The sequence below is a fragment of the Anoplopoma fimbria genome, chromosome 20 (assembly GCF_027596085.1).
Source record: "Anoplopoma fimbria isolate UVic2021 breed Golden Eagle Sablefish chromosome 20, Afim_UVic_2022, whole genome shotgun sequence".
In the NCBI taxonomy this organism is placed as follows: Eukaryota; Metazoa; Chordata; class Actinopteri; order Perciformes; family Anoplopomatidae; genus Anoplopoma; species Anoplopoma fimbria.
The window spans coordinates 3,315,317-3,336,873 of record NC_072468.1 but is presented as its reverse complement, the minus strand read 5'-3'; the positions used below and the strand labels follow the sequence as shown (position 1 = coordinate 3,336,873).

The 21,557-nt window shown below is 38.8% G+C and overlaps 2 protein-coding genes across 2 annotated transcripts in view; both read left to right on the top strand.

Annotated features, from left to right (window-relative positions):
- Nucleotides 1-5,670, top strand: part of LOC129109431 (F-actin-uncapping protein LRRC16A-like) — a 60,962-nt gene extending 55,292 nt beyond the window's left edge. Inside the window, exons 31-39 of the mRNA XM_054621503.1 lie at nucleotides 64-304; nucleotides 386-484; nucleotides 646-746; nucleotides 822-894; nucleotides 1,010-1,208; nucleotides 3,576-3,612; nucleotides 3,798-4,070; nucleotides 4,156-4,305; nucleotides 5,427-5,670. Coding sequence (XP_054477478.1) covers nucleotides 64-304; nucleotides 386-484; nucleotides 646-746; nucleotides 822-894; nucleotides 1,010-1,208; nucleotides 3,576-3,612; nucleotides 3,798-4,070; nucleotides 4,156-4,305; nucleotides 5,427-5,605 — 1,352 coding nt within the window. The 3' untranslated portion in view covers nucleotides 5,606-5,670. The remainder of the gene's footprint in view (nucleotides 1-63; nucleotides 305-385; nucleotides 485-645; nucleotides 747-821; nucleotides 895-1,009; nucleotides 1,209-3,575; nucleotides 3,613-3,797; nucleotides 4,071-4,155; nucleotides 4,306-5,426) is intronic.
- A 3,790-nt stretch (nucleotides 5,671-9,460) lies between these two features.
- Nucleotides 9,461-19,724, top strand: LOC129109695 (secretagogin-like). Its single transcript, XM_054621814.1, has 11 exons — nucleotides 9,461-9,636; nucleotides 9,837-9,907; nucleotides 12,291-12,383; nucleotides 14,701-14,790; nucleotides 15,417-15,473; nucleotides 16,248-16,325; nucleotides 16,822-16,877; nucleotides 17,340-17,385; nucleotides 17,508-17,567; nucleotides 18,511-18,579; nucleotides 19,059-19,724. Exons 1-11 carry the CDS (start codon nucleotides 9,567-9,569, stop codon nucleotides 19,188-19,190), a joined length of 822 nt encoding a protein of 273 aa, XP_054477789.1. The 5' UTR covers nucleotides 9,461-9,566; the 3' UTR covers nucleotides 19,191-19,724.
- The last annotated feature ends 1,833 nt before the right edge of the window (nucleotides 19,725-21,557 follow it).

Here is a 21,557-nt window from a genome sequence, read left to right as displayed (position 1 = left end):
AAGTACACTTAAATATTAACTGTATATCTACAAAGAACCTTCTAATGACTGTCCAACCTACAGAGATGGAGTTTGACCTGGACAAGGCCCTGGAAGACGTCCCTATCCATATGGAGGACGCTTCAACTTCATCTCAAACTCCACCTACTCCATCTCAGGTCCTACCAAAAATGGAGCACCGACTGCCAGGAGGGATGGTGGAGCTGCCGTCTGAGGAGGAAAAAAAGCTGCAGCACTTCACCAAACTGCGACCACGACGGAACAAGAAAAAGCATTCCAGCAAAATACCTGTGAGTAAAGCTTAGCAGCTTTGTATGGATTTTTTCCAGGTCATTTCCAGACATGGTACCAGATTCTTCAATTTCATCTTTCAGCAAATCAACAGTGCTCCATCTCAGGATGGTGAGCAGAACGGCCTCATGGGAAGGGTGGACGAGGGTGTGGACGAGTTCTTCTCCACAAAAGTCACCAGGATGGACTCCAAGTGAGGATAATGCTTCTTTTAGATTTTTCTCATGAAGGACTGTCGAATATTTTTTCCAGTATAGATGTATTTAACTGTACTTGCTCCTAATATTTATACTTTATTATAATAATTATTATTATAATTTAATTGTTTTGGTCTATCATTCTATCTCCTCTCAGACGTTCCAAGAGTTCAGAATCTCACGATGGAGAGAAGAAAAAGAGTAAAGGAGGGTTCCTCAACCTCATTAAACGTTCCTCCAAATCCGAAAAAGCAGATAAATCTGACAAATCAGAGAAAAACCAGGCGACCAATCCAGCGTCAGGAACATCCTCAGCCACTGTAGCCTCGACGCCGGCTTCCATCCCTGAGGAGCCCTCTTCACCAAAGGTGGCAGTAAAGAGCCCACCACCTGAGCCAAAGTCTAGGTACAGATGAATAGCGTTCCTGTTATAGAACAACACATTACATAGTACCTCTCAATGTACCAGTCGGCCCCTGATCCCTTAATAATTTCTGTCCGTCCAGCAGAGACGCCTCCAGCCGCTCCCAGCCCAACGACTACAGCAGCAGCTCAGACCGCTCAGAGGAGCTGAGGACGCCAGACTCCATGGACGAGCCCTGGGAGTGTTCGGATGGCAGGGGCAGCCCTCAGGGAGGCAGGAGGTACCCGGGGATGCAAATGATGGGCAGCAGCCTCCTCGCAGAGATGAAGGCCAAGCAGGAGAGGAGAGCACACAAGGTGAGGTGGTGTGATTTCCAAAAGCAAAAGATACATGAAAAGAGGGGAAATTAAGGTACTGATAGGAGACGCCACCATGTGGCAAAAGTCTTGTGCCTGATTTTATTTTATTTCATAGGACAAAATGAACATGCCCCCCATTATTAAGTACCGAATATCCTGCTCCTGCAACATCTGTTTTGGGTCGTAACTTGCAAAGCATGAACAAAGTGAGATGTAGTTGCAAAATGTAGTTGATAAAATAAACTCAACTCAAGGTCGAACTACTTGTTTCTTTTAGAGATTGTTACCATATCACATGATCCTTTACATCAATTTTCAGGTTTTTAACGTCTGAAATTCCATAGAATTAAGTTAACTCAATCTACAGATGTTTTTCATTTGATTTTGTTGGAAGCCCCAGAAAAAGTGAGTAACAGGACCTTGAGTTTAGATTTAGATAGTTTGGTTACAAAAGAGCTTTTCCTTTCACTTTGCATACCATCGCAAAAACAAACACGGCATAAGAAAGCCAACAAGGAAGAAAGTGACACTAATAAACTACAATATAAAATGAGAAACCCTACTGTAAGAGAAAAAGTTAAAATTTTTGTGATTATCTTTTGACTCAAGTCTAGATTCTACCTGACTGTAAAAAAATTGTGTTTTACTAACTTCATTATTCAATCTGCATTTAAGTCATTTATTTATTTAATAATACGTTAAAAAAAGCCTTCCATGACAATATGAAATTATCTTTTTTTAAGCCAATTCTGCAAAATTCAGTCAACATACTGAAATAAAAACATAAACAATCCTAAATCTGCCAGAAGCGAAGGTGAATGGAGGAGGAGGTAGGGAAGTGCAGCGTGGAAGAGATGGAGGCATGACCAGCAAATTGACAGAATGAACACAAGCGAAGGCTGATATGCAAATTATCTGTCATGACTCACGGCAGGACATAAATGTCAAGAGAATACTTCACCTATTTAAAATTCCCACATTTACTAAGATGCCTTAAACTACGAGGGGTCTTTTTCGACAGTCACTTGTTCATTTCCTAAAAAGCATTAAAAATGTATTATTTGTTTATCATTTGAAACAAATACTAGAATGAATCAAGGGGAGCAGAATGTCAAATATGTTTTGTGTATTATTTGTGTGTTTGTTTTTGATCTCTTTCATCCCTAACTAGTTACTGCACTGCAAAGTGTGTTTGTGTGTAGTAATAGGTTTATGGTGTTTGAAGCTTAAGGGGGTTTTCTGACCTTGTATCAGTGACACTAAAGCTTCTCCTGCCATCTGCTTGTTCTGGCAGGCTTCCAGGTGTGTGTGTGTGTGTGTGTGTGTGTGTGTGTGTGTGTGTGTGTGTGTGTGTGTGTGTGTGTGTGTGTGTGTGTGTGTGTGTGTGTGTGTGTGTGTGTGTGTGTGTGTGTGTGTGTGTGTGTGTGTGTGTGTGTGTGTGTGTGTGTGTGTGTGTGTGTGTGTGTGCAGGTGTAATGGACTGAGCTATTCAGTAGATTACTTAATACCAAGCTACGGTGTGGGTGCATTTTCTAACACAAAGGCGCCACCTTGTGTTTGAATGTTGCTTTGCGTTACATGTACAGTCACAACACAGCACCTCTCTTATCATTGTTACAACAAAAGCTTGAAACTCAAAATATACTGTATATAAAATTGACTGCAAAGTGTAACTCAAAAGGTGGTCACTACTGGGACTGAAATTCAGCCCAGGACTTTTGACAAGGAGAGGCCTTTTTTAAATGCAAGGGACTTTTTTTGGGCAGTAATTTTAACACCAGTACAGTTTTTGCAGAGTAAAGAGAATCTCATGATACTAAAGACCTTCAAGACACTTTAGGATGTCTTGCTGACACTTGCCTCCTCAGTTTGTATAATCCCGTCAACACTGCACTGAATCAAAACAAGACCAGCCGGGCAAGCCAAGGTGAGCTAGAGCACCAGTCACTATGTCACGGTCACAATGAAAATGAATCAGATTTCAAGAAAAATGAGGACCTGTCCAAATTGGAAGGGGGCGCCCATATCCCGCTAAATATTGAAAGTATTAGATTGGCCCAGTCCTACAGGCAGTGTTCGGCTTTGAGCTGTCTGCAGCTGTGAGGGCCATACATACAGGACCATACAGTAACTACTGACATCAGAAATAGAAAAAAAACAAACTTGATGACCACCAGCCGGATAGGCCATGGATGGATGGATCGGCTGTTCAGAAATCTTCCGAAACTTCCTGAAGGCCATTCTGCCCCTGCTACATGTCATGTCACATAAAACTGAGTTATCCGTTAAAAAAGAAGAATATATATTGGGGGTTTTTTCACTGTCCTACACTCAAATAATATTTTGTCCTTGTGTCTCCTCTAGTCCTCCAGCCCAGACAGACCTGAAAGCAATGCAACAGGTGAGGTTTTTTTTTTCTGTTGAGATAAACAAAGTAAAAAAATTAATTCAACTCATGCAGACCTGGATTAATTCCATGTTCCTGTTTTAGTGTCTGGGTTCATATCCATATGGTACATGGAAATCATTGCATGCATGATTTAAAAAAAAAAAAAATGTATGTATTGTTTTTTTTCCACGTGCCAGCAGCAAAGCCCCAGCCCATCATTTCAGAAAGCCGGTCTCCAAGTGGCTCAACGAATAAATCAGACCCTCCGGTTGGTTCTCCGGAGAAGACCTCTCCCCGTGGCGAGACCAAGCCTGACCCGGCCCCTCGTCTCAGGGCTACGTCCTCCTCGAGTTCTCCTGGGGGGCCAGTGAGTCCCAAACCACCGGTGCCCCAGGGAGCAAAGCCTGCTCTGGCTGCCCGACCCACCATCGCACAGAAGCCAAGGACCAGCAGCACCAGCAGGAGCATAGGTACAAGCATTAGATCTGATTACCACACTGAGAGGATTGTTGCTGCAGTGATTCAGTTTTTAAACGTAATATTCTTCCCTTACAGATGAGAGCTCAGATTCCCCAAACAGCGGTGGCGTGTCTCCTAAGGTCACAGCTCTTACTCCAACGCTAAAGAGGACGGTGTCAGAGAAAGACAAAGAGGGCCAGACCAGTCTGCAGTCAGGAGGCTCTACGAACAAAAACACTCAGGATGGTGGGTCACAAAATCTCTCTGTCAAAATCTTTGAGTATCTCCATGTAGCTCTCTTACTAAACTAGCAGTTGCTTTTTTTCCTTCACCTGAAACTGTCCTTTGGCTAGAGCAGATTTCCCCTTGAATCTAGGGGAATTATTGAGGGCCTAGATAGACTGATGTATGTTTAAAGTCACTGCCAGGTTGTGGCAGCAGTTTTATGTATCAGGCAGCCCGGCAGCTTGGTGATTTTGCTATTTGCTTATTTCCCTCAGATGTTTTTATATATAATGTCCTCTCCTTTGGTCTCCCTTTCTTCTCTCTGCTCTTCCTGCTTTTTTTTCTGCACGTTATCAGTGACACCCTCTGGGGCCTGTCAGAGGCACACACATCTGATTTATGTTCATTCCTGCTCTTAAGCAAATGAGAACTTCTTTTGAAACCGTTGGCTGCTTGGTTTGTTTTTTCTTTCTTTTGTTGTACCTCAATAGAAGTGCAATAAAATCTGTGTTTTTTCCATATGCATATTGAATGATTCCAGAGAATGTAAAAGCTAAAGGGGGTAGTTTCTGTTTGCTCAGTGCAGCAAGTGCAACATCACAACCTCTGTACCTTCAGATGGAAAACACCTTTTTTTTAACTAAAAGAAAACCTTTGCTCCTACTTATTTGAGATTAAATGATGCTGCAACAATAATTTGTGATTAAATAATGCTGGAACAATACATTTTGGATATTTGTGCGTTCGGGGCTTTATAAGAAAAGTAAAACAACAAAGACTTGCACCTTTTCGTACCTTGTCTGAAAGCATTGTACATATATAACTGTATGTATCAGGTGCAGAACAACGTAAGCTTCTTTGGATCGTCATTATAGAGTTGATTGAGAGCCATTAGGTGGCGGTATACACAAGGGAATGTTCAGTTGCCTTTTGCATGTTGAAGAAAACTATTAAGAATAGTGAAGTCGCAGTGTGGAGCAGAACCCCTTTTTTAGTACTCTATCCCAGCATGCATTGGGCAGAGAGTAGGGAAATATTCCTAAATGATCACCTGTCAATCACAGGGATAACAATCTGGATATACTCCAAATTCACAACATTGTCAACACATGTTTTTCTTCTTCTCTCTCTCTTGTTTTTAGGGAGGGCGGGGTTTGTGTCAGACTCTGTTCAGCGACCCAGCCGTCTCCGTAAAAACTCTGAGGATCAAGGCTCCTTTAAGACCAAGGACCAATCTCCAAACCCGGAAAAGGACAAGGCATCGGGCAAAAAGTCCTCAGACTCTGGGGAAGAGGCAGACAAAGAATTTATTTTAATATGAGTAAGACAAATTCACAGCAAAACCTGTTGACAAGCTTCTCATGTTTTCCTTTAGAAAAGCAACTAAACCGGGACTCTAAATCATTAATTTACATGTTTTGATTTATATTAGGGTTTGTACCTGTAGGGTCTGTCTGACCGCAAAGTACAAATCCTCTTTGGTTTGCAGGAAGACCTGCTGTAGTATCAGGCAATACACCGTTTCAAATTAAAGTTTGGTTGTCTATGATAAGATAAAACTAATGATGTTAACACTTGGGGGAATATCTTCAGTAATCTCTTTTTTAGACACAACTTGTCACCTAGTAAACCAAACTGTGCTAAGTCTCCTAAGAACTTCCTTCTCTCAGACAGCCTGTTCTCCCTCTTGCATTCCTACTCTCTGCTGTCAGGTAAAATCTCATGTCTCTCAAAGAATAACGTTTTCAGGATTTGAGGAAAACGGTTCCTGGGGTGATTGAGCATCTTCATCCAATGAATACTGAATCTTGAATGAAGTTTGTAAACTACAAAAAAAAGATGCTTTCAGGAACCAGTAGACTTTTTGTTTGCAAAAACTCTGAGAAAGAGAAAGACTGTGACACTATGAGAGTACATGAAAAAAAAAAAAAAAAAAAAACGCTTTCTCTGATTAATAGCTCGTCTCCCAGGGACCAAACACATGTAACAATAATACCAGGATCACTGTACTGTACTTGAACTCAAACATACGACCAGACCAGGACCCAATGGCATTAGTTTCCTCCAATATATTTGTATGGATTTTTCTATATGCTATTTTCAGTATTCGCAAGTCACTTTTCTTCGGACTTCAGAGGTGACTGAATCCATTATGCAATTCAACTTCTTTTTCTTTCAGGAAAATACAGGTTCAGCTGAGAATCTCAGCCCACCATAAATCATAAATTCTCATTTGATGTAGCTTGACTAACAGCAAAACCACAAGTCACCTAGAGGAGACTGAGTGGACTGAAGGATAGCGAGACTACATCAACCATCCCGCCTGAACTCTTGTTTGTCTCTGTGTGGGAGAGATGGAGTAACCATATGAAATGTTGCTTTGAAATGGACTGTGGTACACTAGAACATCACTGATAACCAATCAATACGGCTTCAGCACTGTTAACTAACACTGTTCTCTGTGTTTAGACACTGAAAAAAACATTTACTGTATCTATGATACCTTTAAACTGCGGATGTCTTTTTTCTGCTGTTTATGGGGGAAAGGAGTATGTGTCTGTCATTAACGAGCAATACAGAGGCCCATCATAAACATGTCTGTGGTGTTTTATGATTAAAAATAAAATAACCCAACAGCTTCATGTCTAGCTGGAACTTTTCAAAACAAATGAGAATATTGAGCATTACCAAACTCATCACTCATACTCTGAATTGTTTTTAAAGACATAATTCCTCACTTCTGTTAACACTAATTTATATTTACCTGGTGTGCTGATGGTCCAATGAAAGCAAAGAACGTACCTAAAAGGAGGGATGTTATAATTTTAAGATAATCTGCTTCAATGTAACAGGGAAACCACTGACATTTGCTTCCAATTTCAGAAGCTATTTTGATCCAGATTTTGACAAAAACCTTTTCAGTCTCATCTTTGTGTGAAAGCGGGACACTGAGGGAACTCCAGTCTTCAAACACATCAGACCTTCAGGCTATTTCGGTATGTAGCGATTTCAGGACCTGACTCTACAAGACAACACCGCCACACCTTGGTCTCAGGCCGATTCCGCTCATCTTTGTCTTTAACAGCAAGAAATGCCCTTTTCACAGTCAAAATACAGGTTCTCAAAAACATATTTATAAGGATTCATCTCAACATTAATTGATAAAGGTATTAAAAAAACTTTTGTGTCAACTGATACCTCTATCTACAGATGGTACACTTAGCATTGGATTTTTCCCCTGATTTATACTCATGCAGTTTTACAAATATTAGATAAAGAGGTTGGAAAAGACATTTAGCCTTTGCATTAAACTATGCTGTATTCATGTCATATTGGGGTTACTCTAATTACCAGTTAACTTATAAATACCACTGACATCCAAGTTATAATAATGAAAGAGAAACTTGAATTATTCTGAAAGTTTTCGTGAAAAAGCAAACAAACATGGCTGCCTCACGTCAGCCCATCATTCAAGGAAAATAACCCAAATTTAATGGATAGAATGCTATATTGTTAATGCGCATTGTTTTAATACTTATCCAATCAACTTTGCAGCCATAAAAAGTGATGACAAAAATGCTTGTCGCATGTGATAAGCATTATAATCTGTCTCATTTCTGTTCATCCTTTATGATATGAACGCAGCATTACACCCCATAAAACCCTGAATGTGAGATCCAACTAATGCTTCATTATATCAGTGATATATATGATGATATCATTATATCTAGTTGTTGTGGGCCAAACTGTGCTCCAACATTAACATTAAATATACACCAGACCTCACACTTTATGCCCAGTGTGAAAAGGGCACAACTTGCGTTTTGTTGTACTGTGCAAGAGTTTAATTCTAGTCAGAGCCAAAAGTCTTACTGGTGCACCTTTTCCTATGACGTCTATGGATGTCTTTTTGTAGGATTATGATGAGATTTTGTTTCTTTGTCACTAATCATGGCTCAGAAATAACACTGTTCTTTCTGTATGTAGTTAATCTAGTGTCTGATGTCAACAACTGCTTCGATTTACAGTCAAAGTCCCAACACTGAAACATCACTTTTAGTTTGAAAGGTGTTCCAGGACACTGAACAAAAATACCACTACTTACTTTGCAATATGATTAAAGAAAACACATGTGGCTGTGTGCTGGATTCTCTAGACAATTTTTTTTGCCATATCCTGATGGAAGGAAACCATATGGACACCCTCTTCTCTCTGTTTTAGTTTTGTGTTTGGGATTTCAGAAGCAGCTGGCTGTGTTTCTGTCAAGTTGTGTGAAAGACTGATGAAAACATTGAATCCACTTTAATTCTGTTGGTTCACAGAGTGGCGAAAGTGAAAAAATAACCAGTAGCATTGATTCTTGACTCCTGAGTCTACATGTGTGTGACTGCATGATGTGGCTGTGAGTTGTACTGTATGTATATATGTGCTTTCATACATGTAGGAGTGTGCGTGTGTAGATATGAATGTGTAACATACGCACATGTAATATACACACTGTGACACATTCACACGCCTATGTGAACACAGCAAAACCTGTTTGTTTTGGTACTAAGTACACTACTATACTAGGGGTTTGTTTGTAACTTATTTGGAATAAAAAACAGTGGCCGGTGATGTCTTGATCCCTTGTTTTTTTTTTTCTTCTCACATGTACATTGTGTTCATAAATGTAGAAATTAATTCTTTGTATGTATTAATTTGTTATTACATGTAATCAATTCGATGCTACTTTCTTCATGATTCAAAAAAATGAAATGATGCAAAACAACGAACATTTTCACTGCGCTGGAAAAATAAAATGCATATACAAATGACATGTTTGCTCATTATCAGTCTTGATAGGTTATTTGTTCCATTTAGTCATTGATCAATACATTTCACTAAGTCATTCTGCTGGTGTTGGACATGTCTTTGTGCAAATATTAATATTGATTAAAATAATTTTCCAGGCTTTAAAATCTCTGCATCGTCTTTTTTTTGTAACTTTTGTTTAACATTTTATTTGCAGTGTAACAATACAGCCACCAGATGGCAAATACAAAGCTACAGTATACCCTCTCTCTCTTTCTCTCTCACACCCACCCACACACACACACACACACACACACACACACACACACACACACACACACACCCAGAGGAGGTGTGGTTTTTACTAAGTCGAAAAGAGCATATGTCAACCAAGAAGGCAACTGCACAGTGCAACACAGTTTGTCACCTCAGTCCTCATTGTTCCTACGTTTTAAAGTTGACAGCTGACTTTGCCTTTCTTCAGTAAAATGGACAGTGCTTTTGATAACCTGGACGCAGCTGGTTTCCTGGAAATCTGGCAACACTTTGATGCAGATGGTGAGGACTGATTATATATTTTTTCTCCCTCTACCATAAATAAGATTCACTCCTTTAAAATGTTTCTTCTGATGTTACTAGACAGAGGATTAATTTAAGTACTCCGTCTCCCTCAGTATTTGAATTTTGAGGAAAATTCTGACTTGCTTCCTTGGATCTATAAAAGTAAGGACTTTAACGGCATCATTTGTATTTGACAGATAATGGCTACATTGAGGGCAAAGAGCTTGATGACTTTTTTCAGCACATGATGAAGAGACTGGGTCCACAGGTAAGTCAACTTTGTTTGGATGAATTCTTCCATAACTTGTGATGACAGCTGTTTAATACAGTGTGTGTCAAGAGAAGCCGAGCAGGAGCAAGGACACAGACTGCAACACCATTTCCTTCTGAAAATGCTGTGTGACGCTACTATAATGTGTCAAATTACACTCACCAGCCACTATATTAGGTACAGCTCTTTCAACTGCTCATTAATGCAAATATCTAATAAGCCAATCATGTGGCAGTGACTTAATGCATTAAGGCATTTAGACATAGTCAAGACAATCTGCTAAAGATCAAACCAAACAGCACAGGAAAGGGCAAGAAAGGAGATTTTAGTGACTTTGAATGTGGAATGGTTGTTTGTGCTAGACGGGCTGATTTGAGTATTTCAGAAACAGCTGCTCTACTTGGACTCTCTGGGTTTATAGAGAATTATCCAAAAAAATGAGTAATTATCACTTGAGCAGAAGTTCTCTTGGGGAAAATGCCACATTGGCAGAGTTCAGAAGAAAATGACCAAACTGGTTCGAGCTGATAGAAATGCAAACAGTAACCCAAATAACCAACTGCAAGATGCCATGAACAAACCAACTGTCCCACATACACACAGTACAAGCAAATAATAATAATAAATATAATAATAATAGTGTTAGTAATATAAATTACTGTTTAAAATAAGATTGAAAGTTGCCATTAAATTCAATATTCTGCATACAATGATCATTTATGCAAATGTAACTCATTTTCTCATGTTCAGATGAATTATTCAATGTTAGACTTCATTGTATCTTGAATAAGCTTCAAGAAAATTATAATAAATGTGATTTCTACTGTGTGGGCAGCTGAACCTCTATGCGGCTATCTGGATGGGTGGGGTGACTGTAACGATGTAAAACACAACACAATTAAAGAGCTCTGGTCAATGTCAAAGGAAAAGTTCCTCACCAGTTATAATGAGAAAACCAAATGGGCGTACAGCCATTAGCATGTTCCAGTGTGTGTTTGCTTGTGTGATTGGACTCCCTCGGATACTAATGGGGTTGCACTAAAACAAACAGGCCACCGACCACACGCCACTTTGTCTCTCTGATATTTGCTTCCCATCATAAATGCCCCCAGGATAAGTTCTGCTGTCCATTTCTCATGGCACAGTCATTTTATTATATTATATTCAGCAATTGGTGACGTTAACCACATGCTGGCTTTCTATCTTTGTGTCTTTATTTCCTCTAGGGCAACATATCCAGTGATTATGAATTTGTGTATGATGCAAAGTTTAATATAAGTATCAGTAAAAGCCTTAATTCATGAGTTTGTTATGCAGTGTCAATAGTCTACATTAAGTCAAATATTAAGTTGTGCTTTAAAAAACTTCTGCTTAGCAACAGGAGATTATTGGCGCCGCAAATGAGTGTGTGATAGAAAGCTGATGCTGAAGATCTTTCTGTAATGAGCGTGGATCGGGCACCTGCTCGTCTGCAGTCAGTGAGCTCTGCGCTGCATTAAACGATGATTCATACTCCGGAATCATAGATCAACAGGTTTCTATAGTTACAGTACAGTGATGAGGGTGTTTGCAAAGAAAAACGGGATGATTAGCTCCTACATGTGTTCTTTTAGAAACTCCAACGGCCAAAAAATATTCTTTCCTTCAGCACTAGTTGAGAAAGAACCGGTTTTGCACAGGAAAAGGAAATGTGATTCTTAACTCAGATGAGACAACAACAAACGTATCTCAATTCATCCTTAGTTATTATCAGCTAGGATATGTTCATACTCCTTATCCTGATGTGCATCAAGTTTCATGAGTGAATGCACTTCCTGACCATTCATTATCTATAACACTGTGTAGTCGACTGGTGAGAAGGTTTAGATAGCTTTCATATATTTCACTGAGGTATTTGCAGGAAAAAAACCCACAATCATGACACTGTGTTTTTGAAATATCTTATCTCATCTCATTTTAGATGACATGTCATGGAGGCAAAGCTTTGTGGTATAAAGCGCCACACCATTGATTTTGTGTATCAGAAGAACTAGGTAGATCAAGGACATGTAGAGTGAGCTACATAAACGCTTTACAAACCTTCAGCCTGTGGTTCAGTAAAAGAAACCTTGAGAGAAGAAAATGTTACATCTAAGAAGTATCCATGGTGACTTGCTTAAAATAACTGTGACTCAGCAAGTCCTTCAATATCATTATTTTCAGTAATCAATGTGAAATGGATTTTCTCATCATTCAGGTCATTTTTTTTACTTTATAATTTACAGTAGATACATATAATTATACACTTTATATACTGTATCAGCATCATGTCTGTGTACAGTTTAATGATGGTTTTGGGGCAAAACAATCAAGAGCATTTCAACCTATTGTGTCTCTTCAGGAGAAAGTGACTGAAGAGAGAGTCCAGAAGCTAAAGCAAAGGTTTATGTCCGCCTATGATGTCACTGCTGACGGGAAACTACAGATTCAGGAGGTAATGTATACAATTCCTGCATCTAAAATCGCTCTCTCATTCACTTGACAATTATTTCTTTCATACTTAAGGTTAGGTATTTTATAGTAAAGGTGAAGCACTTATTTATAAAATTCTCCTTCAAATGTATGCAATATGAAATGAAGCACTTCGGCGACATCAAGCAGCACAGTAAACAAGTCAACCCCCTCACAAGCTCTTTTTCTCTGTCACCATCTGCACACACTGAAAATCTTCTCACTCTAACTTCCTCTTACTTCTATTCCTATTATTCTAAATCTTCTTCCTCTTCACCGTCCTCTCTCTCTTACAGATTTATCAATTCTACTCATTGCTTTCTCCACCACCCATCTGCTTGCACTGCATCTCCTCTTTAACTTTTATTTTTCTCATGTATCAATAACAGCTTGCAACTTGTACTGTACTCAAGAAGAATGAAAACTCATTTCCGGGACTGCTGAGGGTCATGCTAAGCCATCCTTTAATGAAGAGACGGACAGAGGAGAGCATTTACCTGAATTAAAAACCAGCACTACATATGTAACACAAATCTGATCTGAAAACGTAATTAATTAAGGTAGATTCTCAAATGACTCTTTAATTAAATCAAACTTGACTGACAATTCAACAGGCTGCAGCTGTTTCCGAGAAATTTAAAGCCATGTTCTGATGACATTGCTTTCTCCATGCTGAGTAATTGATGCAACTCTTGGCACAGCAGCAGTACTTCATCAGAGCAAAGAAATGCATTTTTCTTTAATTGTGAAAGGAAACTTAGGCCAATCGCCTAATGCATTGCGCCCAAAGACCACGGGTGTTTTGGCTTTTACTCTTAAAGCTGAAAATAAAATCAATACATGCCTTCCACTTACACTGATTTATGGTGACTGATGCAGAAACAGTGTGGTCAAACCTCTTTGTAGCAACACGCCCTGCCAACCAGGGATGCAACCACCAGAGTATTTCTTTCCCGATTTGATACCCGGGCTCTCTTTTTTCCAAATTTAAACTCTGTGTATCTCTCTGTTTGGAAATCATTGGGATATTTAAATATGTTGTTATGTGGCTTCTTGAATGTAGCTGATATCCGAAACACTGTCATTATAAATGACATTGACAAAGGAAGTGTACATACAATATATATTGTACAGTGCTGTATTTTAGTGGATTAGTTATATCTGGTCAATACCCAATCCAGTTACATAGGGCAGCATCAGACCAGTTACTGATCCAGTGAAGCAGATTGATGGCTGCATCCCCTCCAGCCAACAAAATAATATAGACTCATATGTGTCTCTGCTGACAGGTTTTAGACATCTCAATTATTTGCTATACTATTTCCTCTACACTGCTACTCTGCTCTACAAAACTATCGTGTTGAGAAGGAAGTTAGCAAGTCTACCACAAGCGTTTCCTTTGATGGCTGCACGAAACTATCAGATGAGAAAAATATGACGATATCTGTTTAAATCTAGAACAGTTATCTACTCACTTCCTATAAGTACTGCAGGGTAAGCCAATGTGCAACATGCCGTGAATTTATTGCATATAACATATAAACCTAAATGTGTTGATCCCATATTTAGAAGCCTTTTTAGAGCACAGCAGTCATGAATCTTGCAGGGATTCTCATTTACTAAATTACACTTTTACTACTACTCTACTCCAGTTGGCATCACTGTTGGTGCACTGCGTTTTTTCTGACTGAGCGGTTTGTGAACCAAATGGCCGCAGTGTCATCTTGTACTATAATTAGATTGATGATGGGGGCCAGTTTAATCTGCTAATGTAGGGCTGATACTATTAAAGAGGTTCAGACAAGAGAGGAGCAACATGAACTGGAGAGGAGCCAGGAGAAGCTTGTGCAGGGTTGGTCATCTAAATGACAATAAAACATGTTGGCATTCTTCTCACGTGTCCTTTGTTGCATGTAACCATGCAGATATTTTTGACATATCTGCAGCTGAGACATAGGCTGCCACATTAATACAATAAAGGTGAATGGAAATTTCTATATACAATGTCCCGGTTTATCAGGATAATCCACAAATTGTAAAAAAAATAGTTTCATTGGATCCAATTCTTCTCTAGAAATTAGATTTATTAAAAACAGACCCCTGATCTGATCAAAAATACATACCGGATCAGACTGAACTGTTTTGAAGTTTGTATGTATGACTGCTGTAAACTCGGTGGTAACAGTTACTCTCTCCAAGAATAAAATGGACACAAATAAATAAGATCCAAAGTTTTATAGAATGACATTATCCATTCACTGCTCTCTGATCTGACCTCTGACATCTGCCCTGTTTTCCAGTTGGCCAATATGATTCTCCCTGAAGATGAGAACTTCCTGTTAATTTTCCGCAGAGAAGCTCCTCTGGACAACAGTGTTGACTTCATGAAGGTAAGGCCTTAAGGTATACCAAACATCACTATGAGATGTGGCAATCCACAAATAATGTATTAATCGCAATGTGTCCATGAATCAAGCCCCAAAAACTAGAAAGGTATACTAATGTGCCAGTGGAGTAACACATACATGAAGTGACTGGGACATTCATGGTTTGACTGGGACTATTGTTGCATGCTCAATCATTTTACAGGACTGCTTATTCTCCAATGTACATAGACATAAACGGCTCCAAATAAACCAGATCCAACAGTAAAGAGTGGACGAGACTGTATCAGTGACTTGGAGGTGCAGCACATGCAAAGTATGAGGAAGTCTCCCAACAACCTCAGAAGTATTCATTCTAACCTTACTGGAACCAGTGTAACTTTGATAACATCATAATTACAATATGCTTTTAACCATCTAAATTGTATCTATCTAATTTTTTTTTGAGTGTGATATTTCAACAGTGAATTATGGTTCTCATTGTGAATGTTGCATTATAAAAAACACCACAGAATAACAATACTAGCTATGATGAAACTTTTTATTGTATTGCATTGATTCCATCTGGTTAAAATTCATACGTGCACTTGCATGTTAACATTTACCAATTTGCCCTTTCCTCCCCCCTGTAGATATGGAGGAAGTATGATGTTGACAGCAGCGGCTACATATCAGCGAAGGAGCTCAAGGTAAGATTGTCAGCACAAACACACAACAGGAGACCAATTACACATTTATTTTTCTGTTTGAGGAAAAACCTTCAGGGGTGGCATTGGCAGAGAATGACTATAACCCTCAGCCACTATTTCCTGTTCTGACATTTACTGAGCTGTTTGTCCTCTCCCTCACCACACAATAAGGAAGTAGCGTGTGTGTGTGTGTGTGTGTGTGTGTGTGTGTGTGTGTGTGTGTGTGTGTGTGTGTGTGTGTGTGTGTGTGTGTGTGTGTGTTGTAATAAGTAAGAACAATCCAAATAATTTCCACGTTCAGTAATCTTGGGATGGATTGAGAGGGGGCGAGATGACGACGAAGTCTTCTAAATGTCACTAGAGCACTGAACTCCAAATCTCAATTTGGCATGGTGGAAATTATAAATTACATTTAAACAAAACCCTCTCAGCTAATACAGGTAACCTGTATGCTGCTGTGTTGCAGACAGCAGAACACAGCTCTGTGCTTCAGTTCGTGGTTGGCTTAATGTTGCTTTTGGTCTTTGGTGGAAACAAGATTTAGAGTGCCTGATGAACAGTGCAGGTGGTCCTCATTCTCATGAGTGTGTGTGTGTGTGTGTGTGTGTGTGTGTGTGTGTGTGTGTGTGTGTGTGTGTGTGTGTGTGTGTGTGTGTGTGTGTGTGTGTGTGTGTGTGTGTGTGTGTGTGTGTGTGTGTGTGTGTGTGTGTTAGTCAATCAACACACACACATAATTCTTTATTTGTCTGGTTATTTTAAACTTTTGTTTCTTAGGCTTTCCTGAAAGATCTGTTCCAAAAGGATGGAAAGGAAGTGTCATCTGAGAAGCTGGAGGAGTACACAGACACAATGGTAGTAATACAATTCACTCTCACGCACACAAACAGTTCCACAGTAAAAGTCTCTCTCTACAATGTCTGGCTTTAAAACAGTTGGACATAGCTTTTTAACTCAGTTGCTTTCAGTCAGGTGTCATTGAGATCTGACTTTCAATCAGTCGCTGTTGACAGATACAGTTTTGGTAAACCTTTTCCTTTTTTTACTCAACGTGCAGTTGGATTAATTTGTCACTCTACAGTTGCTGACTGTGTGTAGGAGGCTCTATTGACATGTTTATTTTCACCAATAAAAGCTGTAAAACACTGAAAAGATTTAATTGGTTGCACTCAGCTATTAAGCTAAATTAAAATATTGCTCAGAGGATTTCATGTGCTGCTTCAGCTGTCAAAAGAGAGTGATACAGACAGGCAGCTTGCCTTCTGTAGTGAGAAGAAATAGCCAGCTATGCAGAGATTCACAGTCACTGAAGTTCTTTTTGTGTTCCTCAGTACATACTCTTTTTTTGCAGATGAAAATCTTTGACAAAAACAAGGATGGCTGTTTGGATTTGAACGACTTGGCCAGGTAGATTTGAAAGAGCCGAAAATGATTTATTCTTAAATCCCTGCTATGCTAAGCTGTCTGTGATTTTATCTATTCTGAATTGCAATAAACAACTGTCAGATGGTACTTTAGGCATAAAGGAGGGATTTGATCACATTTTGCCAAATGCTAGCATCTCAAAAAGCACTGCTTGATTTAGCTCATTTGCATTTTGAGAAAAAAGTTAATATGGAAAAGACATTTTAATGCTAAAATGATTGATGCATTATGTCTGAGCGTGCCATGTGTAATGGGGGTTGATGAAGGTGGAGAGACATAGCAGCATGCATCTGGATAGCTTAATAGCTTATTGAGCAAAAAAAATTAAAAACACACTCAAAATGCACCAACCGGTGGTGATATTTCTTTAAGAACATTATTCAATTAAATTATTCTCTTTGATAACTTGACTACTCGTAAAATATGTGTTTCTTCCTCAATTAGGATCTTGGCTTTAGAGGAGAACTTCTTGCTCCAGTTCAAAATGGATGTAAGTGTTATCTTTATCTTGTTTGTCAATATTTCACAGATCAAAACTGTTATTTCAGTCTAATTTCTCTCCATCCATATTGTCTTGGTTTTTAACAACTACTCTCTTTTTTCCCCCCCAAGGCCTGCACTAAAGACGAGAGAAAGAGAGACTTCCAAAAGATCTTTGACCATTACGATGTTGTAAGTACAATAACACAGGTGGTGACTGCTTTTACATACTAGTATGTCCTGAAGGAAACTATGTGAGAGTGTGGATGAAAAATTCACCATGCTTCTGGCCAAAAGGTTGAGTGTTTGAATCCTCATCTAGCCTGAAGCAAATTCCATGTTGAGGAGGAGGAGGGCAAACAATAACCCTCAACTTCTTCCTTTAAGAGGCACCCGTTAACAAAGCAGCCCATTAGCTACATGTGTTACAGGTATCGTATTAACAGACAGTACTCATCCATAGCACAAGGTTAGTAAATGGTGATTCTTGTGATGGCAGCTTTCCAGTCTAGTTAGACATCAACTCCACTAAAAATTTCCATCGCAATTCACCACCCTTAAATTTGCATGTGTGTGGGTGTTCAGAAGTGGACAGCAACAGCGAATCCAATCAGCTCCATTACTTCTATAATGAAGCATAATTAAAAAAGCACCCATTAGGTTGTCACGTCTCTCTCCCTTGGCTTAAACCTTTTAGGTTACTTGCTTTAATGTTCAGAGAAGCTTTGTGAGAAGTGTCCTGTTCAGTCACACGTGTTTCACTTTGGCTGTATTTATCATCACTTTAATTAACAGCACAGCCAGTGGCATCTTTTTTGAGTTTTCCCATTGCTGTTTAAAGTTGACAGCAGGCTTTCACACAATATATCTTGATCCTTAAGAGAGTAAATGCAGAGAGTTACAGATATCAGCATTAAAGAGCTTTCGAGCAAGAGAATGGCATCTCATTTTGCTCCACAAACTGCTAACAAGCAAATAACTTGTAAGTGAACCAAAGGAATATGCCCAGAAAAGGAAGACTAATGGATGACTGAATAATGTGAGGGGGAGGTGAATTAGATGAAGTAATCCGCACTCCTCCTTTCTGTTTTTTTCTTCTCTGTTCTCTTTCTCTGTCTGTTTCTTTCGTGTTCAGAGTAAAACCGGAGCGCTGGAGGGTCCTGAGGTGGACGGCTTTGTCAAAGACATGATGGGGCTGGTCCGGGTAAGACATGACACTATGCTGCTGTTTTTTGTGAATGTGCTTTCTGATATGCTGGTATTAGAGTGTTGTTTAAAAAAAAAAAAAAAAGTACAATTGTTGTAATATATATAGATGAAGCAAGTAAATTTGCAGCAAAATAATCAATAATTCTTAGATGCAGCCCTTCAACTTTCTATATAATTATGTAATCTCCAAATATTTGTGACTGAAACGTCGTGAATTATATATGCTTTAAGATCTGCTGTGCACTAGGTCTGGGTGGTTATGCTGATCTACAGATTCCGATTTTTGAGTATTCCAATTTGATTTTATGAATTTTTCCTGATTTTGATCAACTTGTTTTTTTTCCAACTCAAAGAGAGAGATGGAACCGATGTTAATAGAGGTTGTCTAAACGCTGACATAATGTTGATTACTAGATACAAGTATAATGCCTTTCCACTCTCCTTCTCCCTTCCTCTCTCTTCGGTCGTCTCCAGCCCAATCTCACGAGTCCTGAGCTGGACAAGTTGAAAGGCATTCTTCTGCGTCACTGTGACTGCAACAAGGATGGGAAGATCCAGAAAAATGAGCTGGCTCTGTGTCTGGGAGTCAAACCTAAACTTGGTTAAGAGACTACTACTTTGTAGTATAATGAGATCCTATCATGAAAAACTGACTCTGTATTAATTTTATAGTCAACAGTGACAGAACGTTGTGTTTTGATCCAGATCAGTCTAATTACTGGCTTATATAAGGTCGATATTTATAAAGAGTTATTTGATCCTGAAAATTATAAAACACAATTGAAACTTTATAATACAATGGAAAATGTTTTTCCATTGTATTATAAAGTTTTCTTCTTTTAGTTTGGTGCTCATGTTTGTTGGCTATTAATGACTTTTGGCCATCTGCATGTTTCTCTGCCGAAGAAGGCTGAATAAAGTACAGTATGTTGTTGTCATTTTAATAGAATGCATTGCAGAGGAAATAAAGCGATGAGCATATTAGATAGTATTGGTCTTATTCCTAAAATCTTTGTTTTACAATAAACATTGCATTATATTATAACAAAATCTTTCAAATAAGCTTTGGTTATGTGTACATGTGTATGTATAAGCTGTTACATTATCATAAGGCAGAAATGCTGTAACAGAAGAATTATTAAAAGGATTCAAAACTAAACTAAACTCTTCATGCAATGACTCATTATTAACACATCTATGCCGAAAACACTTCAAGACAATGGTGAGTCACAGTGCGGGAGAGTATTCTTTGTATAAGGGACCTAACAATATAATACAATACAATATTATACAATTGAACTTTGCTGACTGGAAATGACAAAATATGAATCAAAAAACGAAAGCTTTAACATCAGAAAAACAAGTTCCTGGTCATGTAAGCTTGATATTCTTGTGTAACCAGATGGAGAGGTAAACTGAGGCCTTGACATTTGAACTGAACAGTTTCATCTCCATCAAGATACACTGGAAGTCAGGTCACTGCGACACTTCTCCTGTGAGAAGCAACAAGCTGACAGGGCAAGTCGTTGTTTGTTAAGTCGAAGCCAGAGATTGTACACCAGCCTGGTGAAATAGCTGGAAACCACTCCGCCTCTAAAAAGGGAGCTAATGGTGCGGAACCTAAAAGCTTTTCTCTGCCTCAGACCAACTGATTGCCCTCTGAGTCCTCACAAAGCTGTAGTGTATGGATTGATCTGGTCTCTATCTCTGTCTGTGTGTGTGTGCTCATTAAACAAAGAGATGCAACTACAAACAAAAAGAGACTTTAGATAGTGTGTTTATGAACAGTAAATAGATACACTTGTGTAAGTGTTTGCATGTGTGTATTGTACTTTATAGTGAAGAGCGTATGCTTGTGTGTATTTGTGTGGGCAGAGCTGCTACACAGCTGCTGCAAAACAAACAGTTTCCCATTAAGGCTGAAAGCTTCACTCCCCAGTCCCACCACATCACAGGTCACATTAACACTGGAAATGTGTAGTCGCAGGGAATTTCAATTATATAATATCCGATCAATCATCATCATCATCATCATCAAAGTAGAGTTAAAGCAAAGTTGAAGCACTCTAATGAAGGCTTAATAAATTATCATTTTCTTTTCAATTGCAGAATAATTCTTTTTTTATATTATCAAGTGAAAAAGTGAAAGCAAGATCTGGTGAGCTGCTTTCTCTGATTGTATCTTTTAGATATCCGGTAAATTAAGTTTTATTTTGGTTTTAGACTCAATCTGACTACTTAAATCTCTTTGTGTGCGTTTTTATTATTTCCTGATTGTCAGCCTACCAAGATGATATCTTAAGCCAAAGGAAGCCTGGTCTTTGAGTCTTTTAAGCACTGCTGTGCTCTGTAAGAAATCAAGCCTTTCATACAAGAAACATTTTTACTCATCCATGTTTTTTCCTGTTTAAGTAATGTCTGGTCTGAAAAATTGTTTCCATTCATTCAGAAGTGATGTGGCCCTTATTGAACTGTGGCCGCACAGTCAAACAGCCTTAAACCTGCATTGCTCCGAGCTCCTAAACAGGTTATCAGGCAGTTAGGTGGGACTAAATCCCTAAGTAATGATTTATTTAGTGGAGTTCTATTGCCGTCACATTAACAAGTGCTTCACCCGAGGCTTTACAGCCAAAACCAGGACAAATTAAGGGGGAAGCTACGGTCAAACTAAAGGTCATGCTGTGTATAACCTTTTGTAAAAGACTAATGTACATATTATGTGCATCAGTATAACCTTTAATCTACTTTGTGCTCACTTTGTGTTTTGAAGACTATTAAAACCTGAATTATTTTATGTTTTATGAATTATCTTCAATTTGTTTGCATTGTGGCCTGATTTGAGGTCTTAAGGTTGAAAAAAAAAATATGCAGCATAAGGAGATAAATTGAGTTCTGGTCATGCAGATGAATATGAGATAGAGGGAGAAAGAGAGCAAAGACCCCTCCCTAACACAGCGTCACTGAAGGTTAACA